This window comes from Danio rerio, chromosome 14, assembly GCF_049306965.1.
Source record: "Danio rerio strain Tuebingen ecotype United States chromosome 14, GRCz12tu, whole genome shotgun sequence".
Taxonomy (NCBI): Eukaryota; Metazoa; Chordata; class Actinopteri; order Cypriniformes; family Danionidae; genus Danio; species Danio rerio.
The window spans coordinates 49,776,708-49,798,359 of record NC_133189.1 but is presented as its reverse complement, the minus strand read 5'-3'; the positions used below and the strand labels follow the sequence as shown (position 1 = coordinate 49,798,359).

Here is a 21,652-nt window from a genome sequence, read left to right as displayed (position 1 = left end):
AAAACACCCCCTAAATAAGGGGTGTCCAAACTCGGTCTTGGAGGGCCGTTGTCCTGCAGATTTTAGATCCAACTTGCCTCAACACACCTGCAAGGATGTTTCTATAAAGCTTAGAGCTTTATAAACTAGCCCAGGTGTGTCTGATTGGGGTTGGAGCTAAACTTTGAAGGACATCTGCCCTCCAGGACTGAGCCTGGACACCCCTGCCCTAATTTAAACTGCTGTAAAAATGCATCAGATAAACATTTTTTTCCGTTTTAATTTGCATAAATCTGTTGATCAACCTCAGTCCTCATCAAAAATACTAAATTGTTTAGAAAATGACAGGATTTTAACTCTTTAATTACCCAATTCACAAATGATGTCACTGATTTGCTGAAAGAAAAAAACCCAAAATGACATATTTTCAATATAAAAAGTAATTGTGGACTGGATTTTTTCCTTTTATTACAGTCTCGGACATGTGAAACAGCATTGCCTTTGATGCATTGTTTTTAATTTATTTTCATTAAATTTTTTCTCAAATTTACTATTGGTGACAGTTTTTGCCCCATTGACTTCCATTATAACCACATTTTGTTTACTGCAAAACCATGCCACCATATAATCATGCATTTTTGATTGTTGGAGGTTTTTCCTGTTGGTAAGAGGTAGAATTGGTAATTTTTTACTGTTAATTATTAGTCGGGCACCATTAAACCTTTAAATAGGCCTGTGCAAAAAAAAAAAAAGCCTAGGCTGCATCCGAAACCGCATACTTCCATACTATACAGAACGCTAAGGCCCAATCTTAATTCTATTTTTGTACCCCTACCTCTTCCCCTTGGAAACAGCTTCAAAATTTACCCATAAGAATTGGGACAGCACTACAGCACCTGCACACATCAGAGTGAGATCAGACAATCGCGACTGCTGTGGTATTGTCAGGAAATCACTGAAGGCATATATATTATGCCATCATAACGATCTAATGTGACAATAAGATTGTAACTGTACTGTGCATTTACACAGTGGCCATATTTATCTATGTAAACAGCAACATTAACATCATAGCAGACACTGTAAAAAGCCCATTGACAGCCGCTAGACTCTTCTGACAGGGTATTCAAGAGTCAAGTGTCAGAATGTTGTGGGACTGCAGTACAGAAGTTATTATTAGGGATTATTGATCACAAAATGTGCCTTTTTTAATTTAGCATTTTTTTGTAAAATTTTGACGGTAAAACCCAAACGTGGTTATAAATATATTAAAACGTGTTTGTTGTAAAAATTAGTAATAATGACAAAAAAATACTAATTTGTGGATCTCCTTACTTCCGGGTGCAGCTGTGGATGGTGTATTCTGAGAAATTTTTCTAACCCCTTGGGCTCGTGTGTGGTCCTAAAAAAATCTTGGTTTGAAGGGGTGTATACCCCTTGGCCTTAGCTCTACCCCTTCAAGCTAAAGAGAATTGGGACACCTCTACCCCTTCACAGGCATGCACAAAACAAGGGGTAGGGGTAAGGGGCTAAGGGGTAGAATTGAGAATTGAGATTGGGCTTAAAATTAGTATGCGAGCCGAGTAGTATGCCAGAATTCATAGAATTCAAATATCAGTATGCGAGAAGTATCCGGATGACTTACTAGTTCCGGCGAGATTTTGAAGTGCGCATCCCATGCATGCTGCGATATCCCTTGATGCCCCGCGAGAGACTTCATGAATAGGAGTCAAGCGACACAATCAGGGCCGGAGCAAGCTGAACTGCCGCTCTAGGCAGAGTATGATCATGCCGCCCTCAACCCCAATGTGTAAACGAAAGTGACCGGTTATGAAAATGAAGTGAGGTGTCGCGGACCTCTTTTCCAGCGCACTATGCAAGGATATAACTGAGGACGCGCGGGTGCTGAGGGAGGGAGGTGTCGCGGACTCTGCGCTCTCTATACTGCCGCACTATGCGCGGATATGACTGAGGACGCGGGGGTGTCGCAGACCTCAATTCTGCCGCCCTATGCGCGGATATAACTGAGGACACGCGGGTGCTGATGGAGGTGTCGCTGACGCCACCCTCTCTATTCTGTCGTTTATGCGCGAATATATTTGAGGACGCCAATGTTGAGGGAGGTGTCGCGGACATAATTGAGGACGCGGGTGGTAAGGGAGGTGTCGCAGATGCCGGCCTCTCTATACTGCCGCCCTAGGTGGCCGCCTAGGTCGCCTCTATGGACGCGCCGGCCCTGGACGCAACTGACGCAGGTAAGTCACGTGACCATGACAAAATGGCGGATGTAGTACGTCCGAATTCCATTCATATTTTTCACATTCATACGATATAGAACACACTTTTCTAACAGCCGAGTAGTACGTTTAAACTCAAATGCAGTAGCTACTGAGTAGTAGGCGGTTCAGACCCGGCCTGTGTTTCTGGATTTTATATGTAGTATAACAGCAAATTAAAGTGTGGATATTTGTGTCTGTGAGATTGAGAGTGACCTTTACACACTTATATTGATGTGTATGAGAAAATCTAAATATGCATCTCAGCTCTCAGGACTACATGGAGTAAACAAAAACAAATGCCCCTTTCACACAGTGATACCGGTAAATATCTGGAAAATTTCCGGAAAGACTTTACTGGTATATTGAAAATAGCGCTGTTCACACAGGCGAGGACGTTACAGAAATTTTCCAGAAAAGAGCATTCACACATCCATTCCAAAATACCGGTAAATTCTGACATCATTCACCACAAATGAGCTTTAAACGGCTGCGCTTGTGTTTGTAAACATTTGACTAAATTCTAAAACTCTGTGGATGATCAATATTGTGAACAACTTTCGCAGGATCACTTTCGCAGGTCGAGATGTTCATAATATGTGCGTGTGCAGGCGCTCACAGGCTGTTTCACAGGCACACGCAAAGCTTGAAGGTACACAAACAACGGCTTATCATAAGCATCTCATCGATGATTATTTACACAGTTGGCATTAAGAAGAACATACAAACGTGATCTGACTAACTTCTAGCAGCTGAATGTGTCTGGAAAAATATTCAAAGGCTTTTATTCTCATAAACCGCGCAGACGTAAATGCGTCTGACTGTTGTGATTGGCTAAAGCAGACGTCTCACGTCAGCACGTTCTAGACGTGCACGCGCTTATTACGGCAATCTTCCTTCTGCATTCACACAGCGCAGCATTCCGGCAAATTGCCAGTAATGTTACAACTTCTCTTTCCGGAAAATAGCCAGAACAAATTTACCGGTATTTTCAAAAAGGACCTGTTCACACATACAACCTTTCCGGAAAATTGCCGGCAATTTTCCGGAAAGGTTTGTATGTGTGAAAGGGGCTAAAGACTGTATTTATACACCATCAAATGTGGTTATAATGGAAATCAATGGGGCCACCAACAGTAAATTAGGAAGAAAAAGAAAAAGTCTAACAATGCATCAAAGCCAATGTTGTTACTAATCGTTCACATGTCCAAGAGTATGAGAAAGGTTAAAAAAAATCCAGTCCACAATGACTTTTACATTGAAAATACATCATTTTGTGTGTTTTTTCACCAAATCAGTGACCTCATTTGTGAATTTGGCAATTAAAGAGTGAAAATCCTGGAATTTTCTAAACAATTTAGTAGTTTTGATCAGGACTGGGGTTGATCAACAGATTTCTGCAAAAATAATATTAAATCTGATGTATTTTTGCAGAAGTTGAATTCAGTGGATTCAGTGGTTTTCATCCCTAAAATACCAAAAGGGGAGTAAATTTGAACAGTGCACAAGTGTAAAAAGACAAATAAGCATGATTATAAGGCACTGCCTAATAAAATAGTTCAAACATGTATGGAGTATTGTGTGTATTATCATATATAAGTAGATTCAACACTGTCCAGATCATTCGGAGTGTCCTGTTGTTGTGTGTCTGTCTTAATAAGCTTTCGCTATGACCTACATACAGACTAATGGGACCAAAACGGTGGAAAATATTTGTATTGGTGCAGATTAAAGGAGGGCTGTTGTCTGTGGTCAATGACATGAGTATGCAGGACATCCTGACGCTTGCTTACAGAAATAAACAACAAAAGTCAAATGTGTATGTGTGTGTGGGGAAACTGGCAAGAGGCTCTGGCAGTGTGTGTGGCCTGAAAACAGAAAACAAATCTGTGACAACGCTGGGAATGTCATCAGGTCTGACAATTCACCATGCTGATCATTTCCTCAAATATGGTTACTGAAGACGATATCTGACAGCAAAATTAAAAAATAAAAATCTACTGTGCTTTGATTTAGACTAAATAATCTATTAACAGAACTAAATCTATTAAAATAAGTAACATCTATTCAAACTCGTCATTTTAAAGGGATAGATCAATCAAATCAGAACATTTCTTGTTCATTTTCTCATCACCAGGCCATTCAAGATGCAGGTGACTTTTTTCTAAATTCAGTTCAACATTAAAGGGGTGTCGATCACCTAATTTAAATATGTTTTGATAGGTTTTGAGTGTTTATGCACTATAATGTATTAATTAATGCTTAGTTAATTATGTTTTTTTATCCTAATAATTATTATTGAGTAAAGTTTTTACAAAATTACTTGATATTATTTATTAATACACAAAATTATTATTACAAAGCATTGTTGTTTTTGGTCTCTTGACTTGGTCTCTTTTCTGTCAAAAACATTTAAATGTCAATTTTTTTTTTCCTAAACATAATAATTATTATTCAGTTAAATTCTTACAAAATTAATTTATTTATTATTTTATTAAATAAAACAATTACGAAGCAATTGTCATATTTTCGGTCTCCTGACTTGGTTCACGGCCAATAAAATTTTACAGTCAATAAAATGTGTTTTTTTATCTTAATAAATATTATCGAGTTAGAATATTACAAAATTACTTGATATGATTTAATAAAATAATAAATTATTATTATAAAGCATTTTTGTTTTTGGTCTCTTGACTTGGTTTGCTGTCAATAAAATTTTACTGTAAATAAAATGTGTTTTTTTAAATTCAGATTACTTGTATTATTAATTTTGATATGATTTAAGAAAATAATAAATTAGTATTAAAAAGCTTTTCTGTTTTCGGTCTCTTGACTCAGTTTTCTTTCAATAAAATTTGATGGTCAATTTTTTTCCCCCAATCACAATTATTTTTGAGTTCAATTCTTACAAAATGACTTAATTTATTATTTTATTAAATAATATTATCACATAGGATTTTTGTTTTCATACTTTTGACTCACTCCTCAGTCAATAAAATTTTACCGTCAATAAAATGTGTTTTTTTAATCATCATAATAACTATTATCAAGTTAAAATCTTGCAAAATTACCTGATATTATTTAATAAAATATTAAATTATTATTACAAAGCGTTTTTATTTTAAGACTGCTTGGTATGCTGTCAATAAAATTGTATTTTCAATAAATTGTGTTCTTAAAATTCAGAATAAAATTATTATATTATTAATCTTAATAATTTTAATAAAATACTAAATTATTTATACAAAGCATTTTTGTTTTTGGTCTCTTGACTTGAGTTTTTTGTCAATAAAGTTTGACTGTCAGTTTTTTTCCAAACTATTTATTATACAAACTACTTAATTATTATTAAGTTAAATTCTTACAAAATTGCTTAATTTATTATTTTAATAAACAATATAATTACTAAGCATTTTTGTTTTCAGTCTCCTTACTCGGTTCTCTGTTAATAAAATTTTAGTCGATAAAATGTGTTTTTTTTAATTCAGAATAAAAATAACTTATTATAATCTTGATAATATTTATTAAATACTAAATTATTATTACAAAGCATTTTTGTTTTCGGTCTCTTGACTTGGTTCACGGCCAATAAAATTGTACTTTCAATAAAATGTCTTTTTTTCAAATCATAATTATTGAGTTAAATTCTTACAAAATTACTTGATATTATTTAATAAAATAATAAATTATTATTGCAAAGCATTTTTTTGCTTTCAGTCTCAATTTTCGGTCATTAAAATCTTTGTCAATTTTTTCCCTCAATCATAATAATAATAACCGAGTCAAATTCTTACAAAATTACTTTATTTATTATTTATAAATAATATAATAACAAAATATTTTTGTTTTTGGTCTCTTGGCTCGGTTCACTGTCAATAAAATGTTGATTCTTTTCACCTCAGAATAAAATTACTTATTTTTAATCTTGATAATATTTAATAAAATATTATTACAAAGCATTTTTGTTTTTGGTCAAGCGTCTTTGCAAGAGTTTTAATTTCAGTGCATCCCTAATTGAAAGATAAATTTACAGTCAATACAACTAATAAGAACAAATTAACACATAACAAGCAATAGCAAATAAATATAAGCAGGGCAAGAATTAAGGATAAAAAACTAGCATAGTCTATGTATAGAGCTGATATTAAATAGTAACACTTGTGGATTTTGCTTCATAAAATGTATTGTATCATCAGAAGCCATGGCCCATGGGTTTTCAATTTGTCTTGCCTGTATGTGTTTTTTTGACAAAAGTTTCAGCTATAAATCTTCTTCAATGCTCTACTGAAGAAAAAAAGAGGCTTCTACATCTTGTATGGCTCTAGGATGAGTGCTGAAGTACCCCTATAAAACAGCATCTATGGCTACGGTCTGCTCTCTACAGCACTGCACACTGAGATTGTTCCTCTCATCTAGAACTCACCTCATGTCTCAACCGACTCGACCTCTACCTGCTGGCCTGAGGGGGCACATGCAAGAGGCCGAGGTGGGCAATGCATTGTGGGAATGACAGCGGGACATTGAAATGATTAAATGCGGCTCTGCTTGACAATTCAAACAGCACAGCAGCACATGCACAGGTGGGGAATGGGAAGGACGTGATGGACAGTGCAGGTTTGGTTATGGTGTTAATATGTTTTGTTTTTGTAAGGCAGCTGTAATCATGTTTAGCGGTATGAGCTAAAGGGTAAGAATGCATATAAGATCAGACTATCACTGAACGTCCCCCATCCTCACCTAAAAGCAAACACAAACAAAACAATAGAGCAAATAAAGAGAGGTAACAGACAGAACAGAAAAATGAGTGTAAAACTGGAAAGAAATAAAAAGCCAGTGGTTCTCAGCTGGTTTTTGCTTCAGGTTGAACTAAAGAATGTAAAATATTATTATTCAGGAAAAGAAACGTTTTTACTTTATCTACTTTTAGTGTCAACTGTTGTTTTACATTTAAATCCATTTTCATGAGGCTATACTGACAGATAACTAACATGAACTCAATTCCTTTCTCTCTTTCCTTTTTATTCTTGTTCTTTCTTTCTTTCTCTTTCTTTCTATTCTACTTTGTCTTTTTTTCTTTCTTTCTTTCTTTCTTTCTTTCTTTCTTTCTTTCTTTCTTTCCTCCCTCCCTTCCTTCTTTCCTTCCTCCCTCCCTCCTTCCTTGCCTCCCTTTCTTTCTTTCCTCCCTCCCTTCCTTCTTTCTTTCCTTCCTCCCTCCCTCCTTCCCTGCCTCCCTTTCTTCCTTCCTTCCTTCCTTCCTTCCCTCCCTCCCTTTTTTTCTTCCTTGCTTTCTTTTCTTTCCTCCCTCCCTCCTTTCTTTCTTTTTTCTTTCCTTCCTCCCTTCTTTCTCTTCCTTCCTTCCTCCCTTTCTTTCCTCCATCCCTTCCTTTTTTCCTTCCTTCCTCCCTCCCTCCTTCCCTGCCTCCCTTTCTTTCTCTTTCTTTCTTTCTTTCTTTCTTTCTTTCTTTCTTTCTTTCTTTCCTTCCTTCCTCCCTTCTTTCTTTCCTCCCTCCCTCCCTCTTTCTTTCTTTCTTTCTTTCTTTCTCTTTCTTTCTTTCCTCCCTTCTTTCTTTCCTCCCTCCCTCTCTTTCTCTTTCTTTCTTTCTTTCTTTCTTTCTTTCTTTCTTTCTTTCTTTCTTTCTTTCTTTCTTTCTTTCCTTCCTTCCTTCCTCCCTTCTTTCTTTCCTCCCTCCCTCCCTCTTTCTTTCTTTCTTTCTTTCTTTCTCTTTCTTTCTTTCTTTCTTTCTTTCCTCCCTTCTTTCTTTCCTCCCTCCTTCCGTCTCTCTCTCTCTTTCTTTCTTTCTTTCTTTCTTTTTTTTCTATTCTTTCTTCCTTCCTTTCCTTCCTCCCTCTCTTTCTTTCTTTCCTTTCTATTTTTTTCTTTCTTTCTTTCTTTCTTTCTTTCTTTCTCTTTCCTTCCTCCCTCCCTCTCTTTCTTTCTTTCTTTCTTTCTTTCTTTCTTTCTTTCTTTCTTTCTTTCTTTCTTTCTCTTTCTTTCCTTCCTTCCTTCCTTCTTTTCTCCCTCCCTCCCTCTTTCTTTCTTTCTTTCTTTCCTCCCTTCTTTCTTTCCTCCCTCCCTCTCTTTCTCTTTCTTTCTTTCTTTCTTTCTTTCTCTCTTTCCTTCCTTCCTCCCTTCTTTCTTTCCTCCCTCCCTCCCTCCCTCCGTCTCTCTCTTTCTTTCTTTCTTTCTTTTTTTTTCTTTCTATTCTTTCTTCCTTCCTTTCCTTCCTCCCTCTCTTTCTTTCTTTCCTTTCTATTTTCTTTCTTTCTTTCTTTCTTTCTTTCTCTTTCCTTCCTCCCTCCTTTCTTTCCTCCCTCCCTCTCTTTCTTTCTTTCTTTCTTTCTTTCTTTCTTTCTTTCTATTCTTTCTTCATTCCTTCCTTTCCTCCCTCTCTTTTTCTTTCCTTTCTTTCTTTCTTTCATTTTTTCTTTTTTCTTTCTTTCTTTCTTTCTTTCTTTTCTTCTTTCTTTTCTTCTTTTTCAAATGATCAACTAGAAGTCAAGTTATTGTTTGTTCCTCTTACAATTGGGATCGATGACAAGACTTTTCTACAGTATCTGTACAGTATATGTGCACCCTAAAATTATAATTTTGTGCCAAAAATCTTGTTTTTTTTCCCTCACTTTTTTGATCCTAAAAACCATTGGACTCATAATATCCTAGAGAGCCTGATTCGTGTTGGAAAACATAAATACTGAAGGTAAGTTGAATTATAATTTCTGCAATCCTACAGAACGCCTATTAATATAGCTCCCTTATAATTGAGACTTTTAATAAGCTTTCCTCAATCTCATCGAAACACTTGCAGCTTTACCATGCGAAAACCACTGAAATGAAACAACCAAAAGTATAGAATAACAGCAAATCCAAAAAGGAAATGTTAGTAATTGATAAACCAATATGTTTGTGAGTGTGTGACCTTCTCCAGTGTTCATATACGAACTCCCGAATGTGCTTCAATCCCCAGTTATTCAATTCACCAGGTTGGCCCTCGTGTTAGTGCCCAGCTGTGACATTTTTCGGCTACTACAGCCGGCTTTCACCTACTTGTCATGGTTTTGGGTTCAGGTTTGTGCGTCTGTCAGTGTCTGCAGCTGCACGTCCATGAGGCCTTGTGTGTGTGGGTGAACCTGCATTGTGATGCTGCAGAGGGGGATTGTGGGATGTGTGTGTGTCAGTGTGTCTGCGTCCGTGTGCCGGTGGCTGACGGAGCACATGTGTGTCGCTGACGTACGGAGCAGGTTCTGCTGCATGGAGTCGGAGCGGTACAGACTGACGGTGCTCTTCTTGAAGACGTTCTTCAGGAGCTGAGCTCTCTCCGTCAAACTGTGGAGGAGGACACAGAGAGAAACAGGGCATCGTTACTTATGTTTACATACAAAGATTTGAATTTACTTTAGGCATGCATCAACAAGACGTGTCACTCGTATAGTTTTGAATCGGGAAAAGTGTAACTCAATATGGCGAATGAAGCCCCAACTTCTAGTACAGGAGCCAATAGGGTATATGCCGAGCTAGTGCTGTTTCCATGCTGATACACTTCCGGTGACCTGTTATTGTGAACTATTTCTCATTTTATACGGTTCCTTATACAGCATCGATGTTGTATTGTCATTAAAATACATTCAGTTAAATAAACTTTAGCATTTATTTAGTTGCTCAGGCGTAAAACAAGACAAAAAGCCTTTAACTCGCACGCGCCCCTCAGAATCGGCAGGCTAGCGCAGAAGCTCCATTGAATATACTGGGGTAAAATAAATGCTCATATAATAAAGATATGGCAGGGGAAATGTAATTTAATGCAGTGCTTCTTGTACAACCTGAGACCCACTTTAAATCGGATATCACTCAGCTAGTGGAGATCACTGATTTTTAAAGAAAACAGAACTTAAATGCACCGGATTTTGCATTGCCATTCAATCCGCCGGAAGCGCTTAACCCCGGTTACTGGCAAATTAAAAGTCCTATTAGCATGCTTCGGCATATACCCCATCAGCGATCACGATAGACTAGAGATTCTCCGGGGGAGGGGCTCGGACCAGACGTGTGTTTTTGCAGATTTTGTGTGATTCAAACATTTAGAAATGAAACTAAAGAGACAGTTGTTATTAAATTTTTTTAGTGACTCCTAATATGAAATTCAACCGTAAGCTTGGCAAACAGTTTTGGAAAATGTGATGATTCCCCATTTAAGCAGAATGCCTGAGCATACTGCCTGAGAAGCGTTAGATAGAAGATAGTCACCGAGTGAAATGACTTGCATTAAAGCAGGGGTCTTAAACTTAAATTACCTGGGGGCTGCTTGAGGCAGAGTCTGGTTAAGGCTTGACCGCATCAAGTTTTCCACAAGAAATTGATTATACGATTAAAATAAATAAATTATATTATTAAATAAATTATCATTTTTTATTTGTTTATTTTTTTTTCATATTTTGTGTTTTAAAAAAATTGATTTGAGATGATTGGATTTTTGTTAGAACAAAATAAAATGAAAAAAAAATCAGAAAATAAATAAATCAGTATTGAATAGTAGTAGTAGTAATAATAATAATAATAATAATTAGATTTACTGTTTTCCGCCGTGCTGTTGTTACAGAAAAAGAAGCAACACTGTGCTGTTGTCAGTTGTTTTGTTTACATCATATAGAAATATTCGTAATGTTCATTGTGTGAGGCAATGCAAGTAGATCGATGCAAATGACCCACAAATAGCGGTGCGACCCTATAATTGGTCCGGTTACTGGGGACTCTTATTGCTGATGGACAGGTGTCTATATGTGACAGCAGACGACTACAATAGGCTGCATTGAGTTCCTTCCTTTCTTTTCTCCTGCCGCGTACGCATCACTTTGATTTCTTTTTTGCTCACTGCGCGCGAAACAATAACCACCAACCAATGAGAGTGATTGTAAACGCAAGAAAGAAATATTGTTCAGGACCAATAGTTAAACGTGAATTTCGCTTTAACTAGTGCATAACTACTATCATCACCAATCAATTAAAATAAATCCCGGTAAGAAATATACAAATATCTGACATTTCCCAGAACAACATCCAGCAAGATCTGGCAAATTAAGCAGTGATTTATATACATTTACATATTTATAATGTCCCGCTGAGCAGCGACTTAAAAAACTTTGTGCCCAATAGAAATGAGGCAGCCAGCCAGACACGGGAGAAAACACTCCATGGCACCGCTGCAGCAACTTTCACTCATTGGGAAATGTTTCTCTGCCAGTCTGCCTGCGTCAAGCCCCAGCCGATGTCCTGCCCCCGAGAGCCATATACCCCACCGTGATTGGTGGATTCGTTCAGCTCAACACTCAACACTATAAAGTGCCATTCATATCAATCACACTGGCCGCACTAACATTAAACTTTCAAATTAAGGAGGAGGTCACAAACTATTGTCCGCGAGTTTGAGACCCCTGCCTTAAAGGAACTTGGTGTAAAGAAACAAATTATATATCCTCAAATTACTGGAATTGAGTAGTTTTTTCTCAGGAATTGTACTTAGTCTAGTGTAGTGGTCTAATAAATGTTTGTACTTTTACTTGAGTACATTTTTAGTGTTATGTCGGTACTTTTACTGCGTCATTTTTTGTTTATGTTTTCTTGTCTCCGATGATCTTATGGCTAAATAGGATCATCAGTACTGTGATTCAGGTCCAATCAAATCATACATGGCAAACTCACTTCGACAGACTAATACAAAACATAGATGTTTTATAAATTATTCATAAATGTACAGTGTTAAAGCATTAGAACTATCATAATAGATGTAAAATCATTACATGTGATGACAAATTGCCAAGACTGCATGTCACTAATGAGAAGATAAAGGATGTCTACTGTATGACGACACAGAAATCCCTAAATGGCCTAAGCGGTAAATAAATGCACTACAGAATGTTCCGTTTTCAAATACCATCAGTGTCGCATGAGTTTGGTTTGCAGCGCCAACTGCTGGACACTTATAGCTTGTTAGTCGAGATTTAAAGTGCATAACCTAAATGTTAGAAAGAATCAAAAATAGCACACTTTTGCTTAGCCAGCGTTGGAGAAATTGGCAACTAAGCAACAGAGTTGTTCGCGCACATGTACTCTATCAGCACAGCTTAGCACAGTTGTCTAACTATGCCTAGAATTTAGTTTACAGACTATAAAAACTTATAACCACGTCACGCCATACCAGGCTCTCATGGAAACACAATAGGAACCACACCAGATGGAATGACAGTGGGAAAGAGGCTATACTGACCTGCAACAGTCATTTTGTGCTGCATTAGATATTATTATAGAATTATGACATAGGCATCGCAGTGTGGGCATACAGAATAGTCACATCGCATTAGGGTCAATGACCAGTCGTAATTTTATATGAGCTAAAACACAATTCGAACACTTGTTTGATTTGTGACGCAAAGTTTAAAAATAAAAGAGTAAAAGTTCATCTTTTAGCAGTGAAAATTAAACCACTATGAACTAAACTAAACTGAACTTCAACTCTGAAAACTGGACTGACAGTTTAAATTTGCTAGAACTTCTATGTTAACCTACATTGTAAAAGCGCTATATTTTCAAAAACAAAATAAACATTTATCCGACTTAATCGAGTGCATACATTTATTATGCGCATTTTTAAAATTTATGAGCACCTTGGTGTTTCCATTCAGTGTTTTTTTTTAATGTGATATCCTAAAATACGCATGAAATTAGGTGAGTATAAAGCTATTGTGTGCCCCAGAGAAGCGATCGAATGAAAGACAAACTTCCCGCTGGACAGATGTGTGCCTGGGAGAAGCGCCAGCGGGATGGTTTACTCTGAGGTGATCCTGCTGATCTGCTGTTTTGCCTTGTTCTGCTTTTATTATGAATTCTTGAGTAATAGTCCTCACCTCTTCCCATGCACCACAGCTCCTGGGTCTTTGGACAGCGCCTCCAGCTCCTGCACCTCGTCCACCAGGGTCTTGAAGCACACCTTCTTCATGCTGGAACACAGGAATAACATATGCAACTGTGAGGAAGAGCAATCTAATAATAATAATAATAATAATAATAATGATAATAGCCACAACAACAACAATAATAATAATCTCTCAATAATAAGCTTAAGATTTTCTTAAAAATGTATTGACAGCACCAAAAAACTAAACAAAATACTTATTTTTCATTAATAAACTTAATCAGGGTTTCTTCAAGCTTCATCAAGTCAAAGTTAAGACTTTTTGAGACCTGTTTAAGCCCATCAAGAATGAAATTTCAAACTTATATATTGCTAAACACTGCAGGTTTTTTAAATGGCCACAGTTATATACATATTATTTTTTCAACAACTTAAAAAACCTCTTTAAAACTTAATAAACAAAATGTATGCACAACAGACTGTTATAATACAGTAATATACAGTTTAAGACTTTAAGACCTCTCAAACACCCTTTTAATGTATGTAATTAAATGCAATTGTAACAATTAAAAGGTTTAGATTGAAATATTTAACTAAACATTTTAAACTTTAATAATACATTACCATTTATCATCGTAAATGTTATATCATCATCTACAATGTGCTGTTACTTATATTCCAAAATGATATTAAATTAAAATAATTATTTAGTAAATATCATCCACGTCAAGCAAGTAAAACACATTTGTGCTTGTGAAAAGTTGAGTGAGTGCATTTTCAAACAAAACTAAACAAAGCAAAAATAAAAGTCAAAATAAAACAAAACATAAAACAAAACCCCAAATAAAACTAAACTAAATAAAAGCCAAAATAAAACAACACACAAAACAAAAACCCAAAATAAAACTAAACAAAACAATTCCAAAATAAAACAAAACAAAAAACAAAAACCCAAAATAAAAAAATAAATAATAAAAAAGCCCAAATAAAACAAAACAAAACCCAAATAAAACTTAAAAAAAAAAAAAAAAAAAAAGCCAAAATAAAAGAAAACAACCCCCCCCCCAAAAAAAAAATAAATAAAATAAAATAAAATAAGGCCAAAATGAAATAAAACCCAAAACAAAAATTCAAATAAAACAAAACAATGTGCTGTGACTTTTTTCCAAAGTGGTAATAATAACCTATTATAATTAATTCATAAATATCATCCACGTCAAGCAAGCAAAACACATTTTTGCTTGTTACAAATTTAAGACATGTGAGTGCATTATCAAAAATAAAAGCCAAAATAAAACAAAACACAAAACAAAAACCCAAATAAAACTAAACAAAACGCAAAAATAAAAATAAAAATCACAAAACAAAAACTCAAATAAACTATTTGAAAACAAAAATATAATCCAAAATAAATCAAAACACAAAGCAAAACAAAAACTCAAATAAAACTAAATTAAACAAAACCCAAAACAAAAACCCAACTAAAAAAAACTAAAAAAAACAAATTTGAGTGCATTTGAGTGCATTTTCCAAACACTACAGGTTTTAGTTTTCATTCAAATATATATATATATATATATATATATATATATATATATATATATATATATATATATATATATATATATATATATATATATATATATATTTTTTTTTTTTTTTTTTAAGCTGAAGATTTTTTATGACTGCTGTTTAAAGTAAATTCACCTATAATTTCCATTTGTTTTATAATTTGAAAATTCATTTTCTGTGTTTTATATTTTATTATTTTTTATTTTATTTTATTGTTGTGGAGTAAGTGAAACTAAAATGTTTTTTTTATCATTAATTAGCACCAATGGTAGCCTACTTTACATTATTTATAAAAGAAATTATGAAACACAATCAGTCATACGTGTTTCGCTTTATATAATACACTTCCGACCAACTGTGACTAGTCATATAGTCCTTAAAATGTAGAACAGTACAGTAGCTTTTGCCTGCCGTTTGCAACCCATCAGCACAGATCTGCAGTTGACTGTAAGCATTTTAAATGATCTGTCAATGCTTTTAACATTTCACATATGTCACACAAAGGCAGATTTGATGGTGGAACTGAAGAAACTCAACTCACACTTTGTAGGCCACGTCAAACACCAGAGAGGTGATGGGAATGAAGATCAGGCCCATCCAGAATACTCCAGAACTGAACATCATGTCTGCCTGGAAAACACAAACACACTCAAGAAAATCTGCATATGATTTCTAGACTTAACTTAATCAGTCTCTAAAAAACGGGACTCTCACAACCTCCAAACCCTTCAGATGTAATGTAGTTTGCAGGTGCTGGAATGTGAACTGTGTGTGTGACAGATGACAAAGCAGACAGACAAGAAAAGGAGAAATGAGAGACAGATGAGCTATAAGTCAAGCTGTAAGTAAAGACCTGGGCTGGTAACTGCGAACGCTACTACCCAGATCCCCTCACTAAACACCAGATCACAAATGATGAGCTGTCAGACTGCCGTCGCCACATTTTTAAGAAAGGCCCATCAGATGCAGCTGTCTGTGCATGTCAAAGTAAACTTACATTATATGCATAAGACTGGGGTCAGTAGAATGTTTTCAAAGGGAATTTCTTTGATTGAGAAATCATCAATAAAAACAAATTAAATAAAAAAAAGTGAAATTTAAGTGTCTGAGAAAGGTCAAGTGAATGAAATGCTGCTCTACCAAATACTTTTTAAAATTCCTTACTGAAACCAAATCAAACAAAACACACACGCACGCACGCACGCACGCACACACACACACACAAAACGAAATAAAACAAAACTAAAATAAAACCCAAAATGAAAAAATACAAAACAAAAACCTAAATAAAACTAAACAAAACACAACAAAACAAAAACCCAAAGAAAACTAAGCAAAACCCAAAATAAAGACACAAAACAAAAAAAACTGAAGAAAACAAAACAAACCCCAAATAAAACTAAACAAAACCAAAAATAAAACACAAAATAAAACAAAACAAAAACCCAAATAAAACAAAACAAAAACAAAACACAACCCTAACACACACAAACAAAAACTAAAATAAGACTAAACAAAACCAAAGCCCAAATAAAACAAAACAAAACTACACAAAACTAAAACATCAAAACATAAACACAAAAACACCCCACAAGATAAAAAATAAGAAAAAATACAAAATAGATAATAAAATATACAAAACAACCCCCTAAAATAAATAAATAAAATTATATATATTTAAAATATATAGTATGTAAATATAAAATAAATCAATTAAACTAAATATAAAATATAATATATTTATATATATATATATATATATATATATAATTGTTATTTGTTGTTTTTAAAAAAATTATATATATATATATATATATATATATATATATATATATATATATATATATATATATATATATATTTTTTTTTTTTAAAAACAACAAATAACAATTTTATTTTAATATAATTATTCAAATTCAGCATTTTCACGAAATAACATTTAAAGTATACCAGAATTACTTTATTTTATTAGTATGTCAGAACTTTATTTTATTACATACTATGATATAATAGATCAATTAACCTACAGGTTACCTCAAACACCACTAGACCATTTTAAGAATCAAATCGCTATTATTTTTACATATTTCTATTTAATATTTTTCATATTTTCTATTCTGTAATTCTGTAATATATAAAAAAGCAGATCTACAGGAATACTATCCACTGCAATCACCGCACAGACACCAATACAACATAGCAAAAACAGCCAATCTAAATTCTGCCAAACTATTTCAACCTGTGCTGAGAGGGACTTTGTTTGTGTCATATTTCAAATTGGATGAACTCAGGTATGCATAAACAGCACTATCTGTTATCACAGTCAAGATTAGCGGATGCTACCACCATCACTCTTACAAAGCACTGCATGGTACCAAACGCAAAACTCAGAAAGATAAGTCTTCATTACGTCAATGAACCCGTTCATAGCTGGAGTAATACATTTCCACAAAGCTCCAAATTGGAAGAGAATAAACTTGTTATCTAAAAAATGTGTAAATGTGCACCAAAGCAAGGCCAGTTTCAGAACATCCGTCTGCCAAAATACAGCCATGAATTAAATAAACAAGCTTTGAAGAGATTCATCTCTCTTGGACAGCGTTAAACTGAAACAATCAGTGAGTTGATAATACAAGTCTTCAATCTCTCCAATTTTGAGGAGTTTGTCTCTATTCAATCCTCCAAACTGAACAGGAGACGAGGAAACTGGAGAGAGACACAGTAAAAGAAAGGCTTCTCTGTGATTTGGTGGTGTAGGTTAGCAGGGTGTGAGATGCAGTCGTCTGCGCTTATCCTGTTTGCTTTGGCCCAGCTGCGTTGAAAATACCTGTCATTAAATGTCAAAGAGCACCGATCCGCCTCCTTGCGATGCTACTCAACATACACACTTGCGCCACTTGTCTAAACTCTCTGAGACAAATCAGCTTCCTGTAATCTAAACCAGTGAAGGGCCCAACACAAAGCCCAGCGGCACACCTGCCTGCAGCAATTTACTGAAGGTTTCAGGTGTTCCCAAATTAGCTAATCTACTCGCCATTACAGGGAAATAGACTTTGATGTCTAAATGAAACATCAGGGAGGCAGGAAATCCCAAACGACTGGAAATCAGACGCCTTTTTCTAATGTCATTCAATGAAGCAAGTGTTCTGTGTTGCCAAGAAGAATTAGAGAAAATTGTGCATGAAAATGGCTGAAAAGATGTTTGTGTTTCGTTGAAATCCAACAGTCCCAGTGCTAACAGGTCATTTTCACTTTGATAATAGCAGTTGAATTATCTACATGGGGGACCAATGGATCAAACAATCAGAGGGGACCAGGAGCTCTGAGACATTAAGTGCCCTATCATACACCCAGTGCAATGTTGTTTGCTAGTTTCAGCTTAGTGCAACAGTCGTTTTGACGTTTTGCGCCACGCTGTTTAAATAGCAAATGCATTTGCGCTCATATGTGCGCCCATAGGCGTTCTGGTCTAAAAAAGGAGGCGTGTTGATTAGGGGTGTCACGATTTTGATTTTTTAATCGAAATCGATAGAAATTTATGCTCAATTTCGATTATCGAATCAAAAAATAGAATCGTCGATGCTGTCACGCCCCCATGTCACGTCAGCTTGGCTTGCGAAGCGGGAAAATAACAGGCTTGTTGAAGTGCTTGTTAAACTGCAGAAGCAGGAGACCTGTCGACAGAACTTAAACCCTCTCCTCTTTCAATGAAGTCGCCGGTGTGTAAGCATTTTGGATTTCCAGTGAGTTATGTTGACAACTTTCGTGTTGTCGACAATAAAAACAGTTTTGCAAGCTCTGCTATGTACGTATTACGTACGGTTCGTCCGATTGACAACACCGGCATCGCGATCCTCCATCCGCCCCCGTTGCAAATTCGCTCGCGAAAAGTACACACTCAGGCCCTGTTTACACTGTCTTTGTTTTTAAACGGCATTTTAGAACGACAACGATTTGACATCCACAGTGGCGTGTAGCATTTCTGAGCAGCCCTCCTTCCTCTCTACCTCTAAAAATGCACATCACGTGACCACACAGACACAGACGCACTCACAGCCATATGAGCTTGAGACAGCAGGTCCAGGCAGTCAGAGGACTGCTTCAGTCTTTCACTCACTTGTACTAAGTCATTTTAGCGAACACCTCAGATACTGTTGGCTGGTTCCTGTTGGTTGTGCGTCTTTTTTACCGACGCCATTATAACGACATAGATCACTGCCTATTCACGAGTCCCGCAGAAAAAGTGATTGACAGGTGGTAATTATGTGTAACGTACCTTTATTCATTTACTGTATGATTTGTTTATGGGTAAAACAAAGACCATGCAGGTCAGGTAGTTTAAACGGAAGGCTACAAATAATTAATGGGTCATTAATTAATTATTCATAACCGAAAATCGAATCGAATCGTGCCTTTAGAATCGAAAATGTAATCGAATCGAGGATTTGGAGGATCGTGACACCCTTAGTGTTGAGGCGCGTTGCTATTTTGAGAAACTAAAATAGACGGTTCAATAGACCAGATCAAAGCAGGTCTAAAGTCCAGTGCAGAGTGTGTTATTTGTGCGCCTCGCTTACACATTGCTCAATGCACACAGGATGTACAGCAATACGCAAATATCTTTATAAATAAAAAATAATTAAAGGATTAAAATATTACAAAAATTTATATTTTCTAGCCTACATAAATATAAAATCAATACTTTCATGCCTTCTTCTCGGGGGGCTATTACAGTTTATTCATAACAATTTGCTTTTTTATAATGTTATTATTAGTACTAGTAGCAGTATTAATTATATGCATACTTAAATTTGTTTTATTAAAAACAAGCTTAGATTTTCCCACCTGTCAGGTTTTAGACCGTATGGGGCATAGCATGTGTGTTTGGACATAACTCAGTTTTTTTGAGAACACTTCATTATTATTGTTCATTTATTCGTTTGCTGGAAATTAGAACTGAATTTAGAAATAGTTTTGAAACAAATCTTTGCACTTACCAAACAAAATAATTAGGCTAATGGATGTCTGTGCATACAACACGTTTCCCTATCCACGAGAGTGAAAGTCAAAGTAAAGACTGAGGAAGTTCATCTCTCATTCTTGCGCTGCAGAAGCTCTGTTTAACTGTTTTCTAGTTAGAGAAGTGTTCAGTTTTTACACTTACAAAGCCCATCATGTACATAGCAAATGTGCTATGGCGCAATACAACTTGATTTTTTTAAGGGAATGGTAGATGAGACTCTGATTGGTTTATTCTCAAAACGCACCTATACCTCATTAAGAGAATAAGCTCAACACTGTTAGACCATGTGCCAGGGCGCAAAGTGGATTTTTCCATCCTTAAAATAGCAAAAGTGGATTCTGACACAAGATGAAAGAGGCATTAAAGATGAATCCAAAGAATTTTGATGAACTCTGGGAGTCCTGCAAGAAAGCTTACTTTGCCATTCCAGATGACTTTATTAATAAGTGATTTGAGTCACTGCAGAGATGTATGGATGCAGTCCTCCAAGCTCATGGGAGTCAGACACAATATTCATTCTTCTTCCACTGCACCACGACTTTATATTCTATACTGTGCATTATTTCTGTTAAGTGACAAGACTTTTGTCTTAGCAAAGTCAGACCTTACTGTCCTAATTAAATAATTAAAAATCTAGGCCTGATTATATTTTATTTTGGTAAAATACGCATAATCTAGAGGTCTTTGCCTTTCATATAAGCCACTTCTGATGCCAAATGGTCAACTTGAAGTCAAGATACTGTATTATTTGTAAATCCTTATTCTGTGTTTACACCAGACGCTGTACACGCATGATCATATCCAGTTTACTTGCTTCATCTGCTCGTCAAATTCGCTTCATTCATGGGTCAAATTTTTTTCACAACATGCAGATTCGCGTCATGGGCTGGGTTCCTGTTTGCCCAGTGACTCTAGCTTTGTTGCTAAATGGCTGACATAGATTTTATTGAGATAATAGCTGTGTTTATGTGTTTTAAGAAGACTGAAAAACAGCAACGAATTATTTGGAGCCGTGTCTGAGTCCACTAAATCTATTCAGAGGTGCACCCTGCTCTGTGAGTTCATCAACTTCTCCAGAAACTATACCTGGATGATGGAAGCATTCAGCGGTGCTTCTGACTGAGCTGAGATAGGCAGGAGGATTTTCCCCCTGGACACCAAGAACAGGTGCTATGTCATAATCACGCCCCACACAAGAGCAAGCTTCTGATTGGTTAACACAGAGCGAATGTCCACTGAAGTTTAGATTTTCGAACTTGAGCGATTCGCGAAAAATGCTCAACTCACGCCGCCTCATTCTCACGTATTGCACTTCAGGATGTCAATTCGCATCTTTGCATTGACTCAACATGTAAATCACTCGTGCTTGATGCTTCTTCCGTGTCTGTTGTGAACGCAGCATAAAACTTGGATATGCGACAAGACGTTTGTCAGGTAGTGTATTGATTTCTTCTCTGTGTATTCATAAATTGTTTTAACTTATAACTGTCTTATTTGGTTCACTGTAAACAATGTAATGACAAAAAGTCAAGACAAGGAATATTTTCGTTGCTTTAACTTATTGTAATTCAACAAACAATTTTAAGTTATACAACATTTAACTTAATATTTTTAGTTAGTGTGATTGATGTGAGTTGAGATAAATAGAAAAGCTAATTTAATTTAACTAAAAATACTTTTAACAGTGTAGTTGGCATTAGAAGTTACATTACGAACACTTGCGAAATACACGTTTAATACACCTGAAAAAAGTCAAATAGGCCATTTTCAAAGCTTTTAAAAACATGTATGTTATACAGCTCAACAATTTAGTTATTCCCCTCAATAAGTTCAATATGATTCTCTTCTAAAAGTCTGACTTTTTGTTTAACCAGGGGAAAGAAACTCATATAGTTCTG

The 21,652-nt window shown here is 35.5% G+C and overlaps 1 protein-coding gene across 7 annotated transcripts in view; it reads right to left on the bottom strand.

The window, feature by feature from the left end:
• Window positions 1–21,652, bottom strand: part of atp8a1 (ATPase phospholipid transporting 8A1) — a 332,848-nt gene that overhangs the window by 4,401 nt on the left and 306,795 nt on the right. For 4 of the 7 annotated variants that reach the window (XM_073922212.1, XM_073922214.1, XM_073922211.1 and 1 more), the window contains 3 exons: window positions 15,273–15,361; window positions 13,152–13,244; window positions 9,488–9,579 (listed from right to left, as the gene is read on the bottom strand). In XM_073922212.1, the coding sequence (XP_073778313.1) occupies window positions 9,488–9,579; window positions 13,152–13,244; window positions 15,273–15,361 (274 nt within the window). Of the gene's footprint in view, window positions 1–6,678; window positions 6,715–9,300; window positions 9,580–13,151; window positions 13,245–15,272; window positions 15,362–21,652 lie in introns of all 7 variants that reach the window. The other 3 variants (XM_073922215.1, XM_073922216.1, XM_073922210.1) reach the window with 2 other exon arrangements.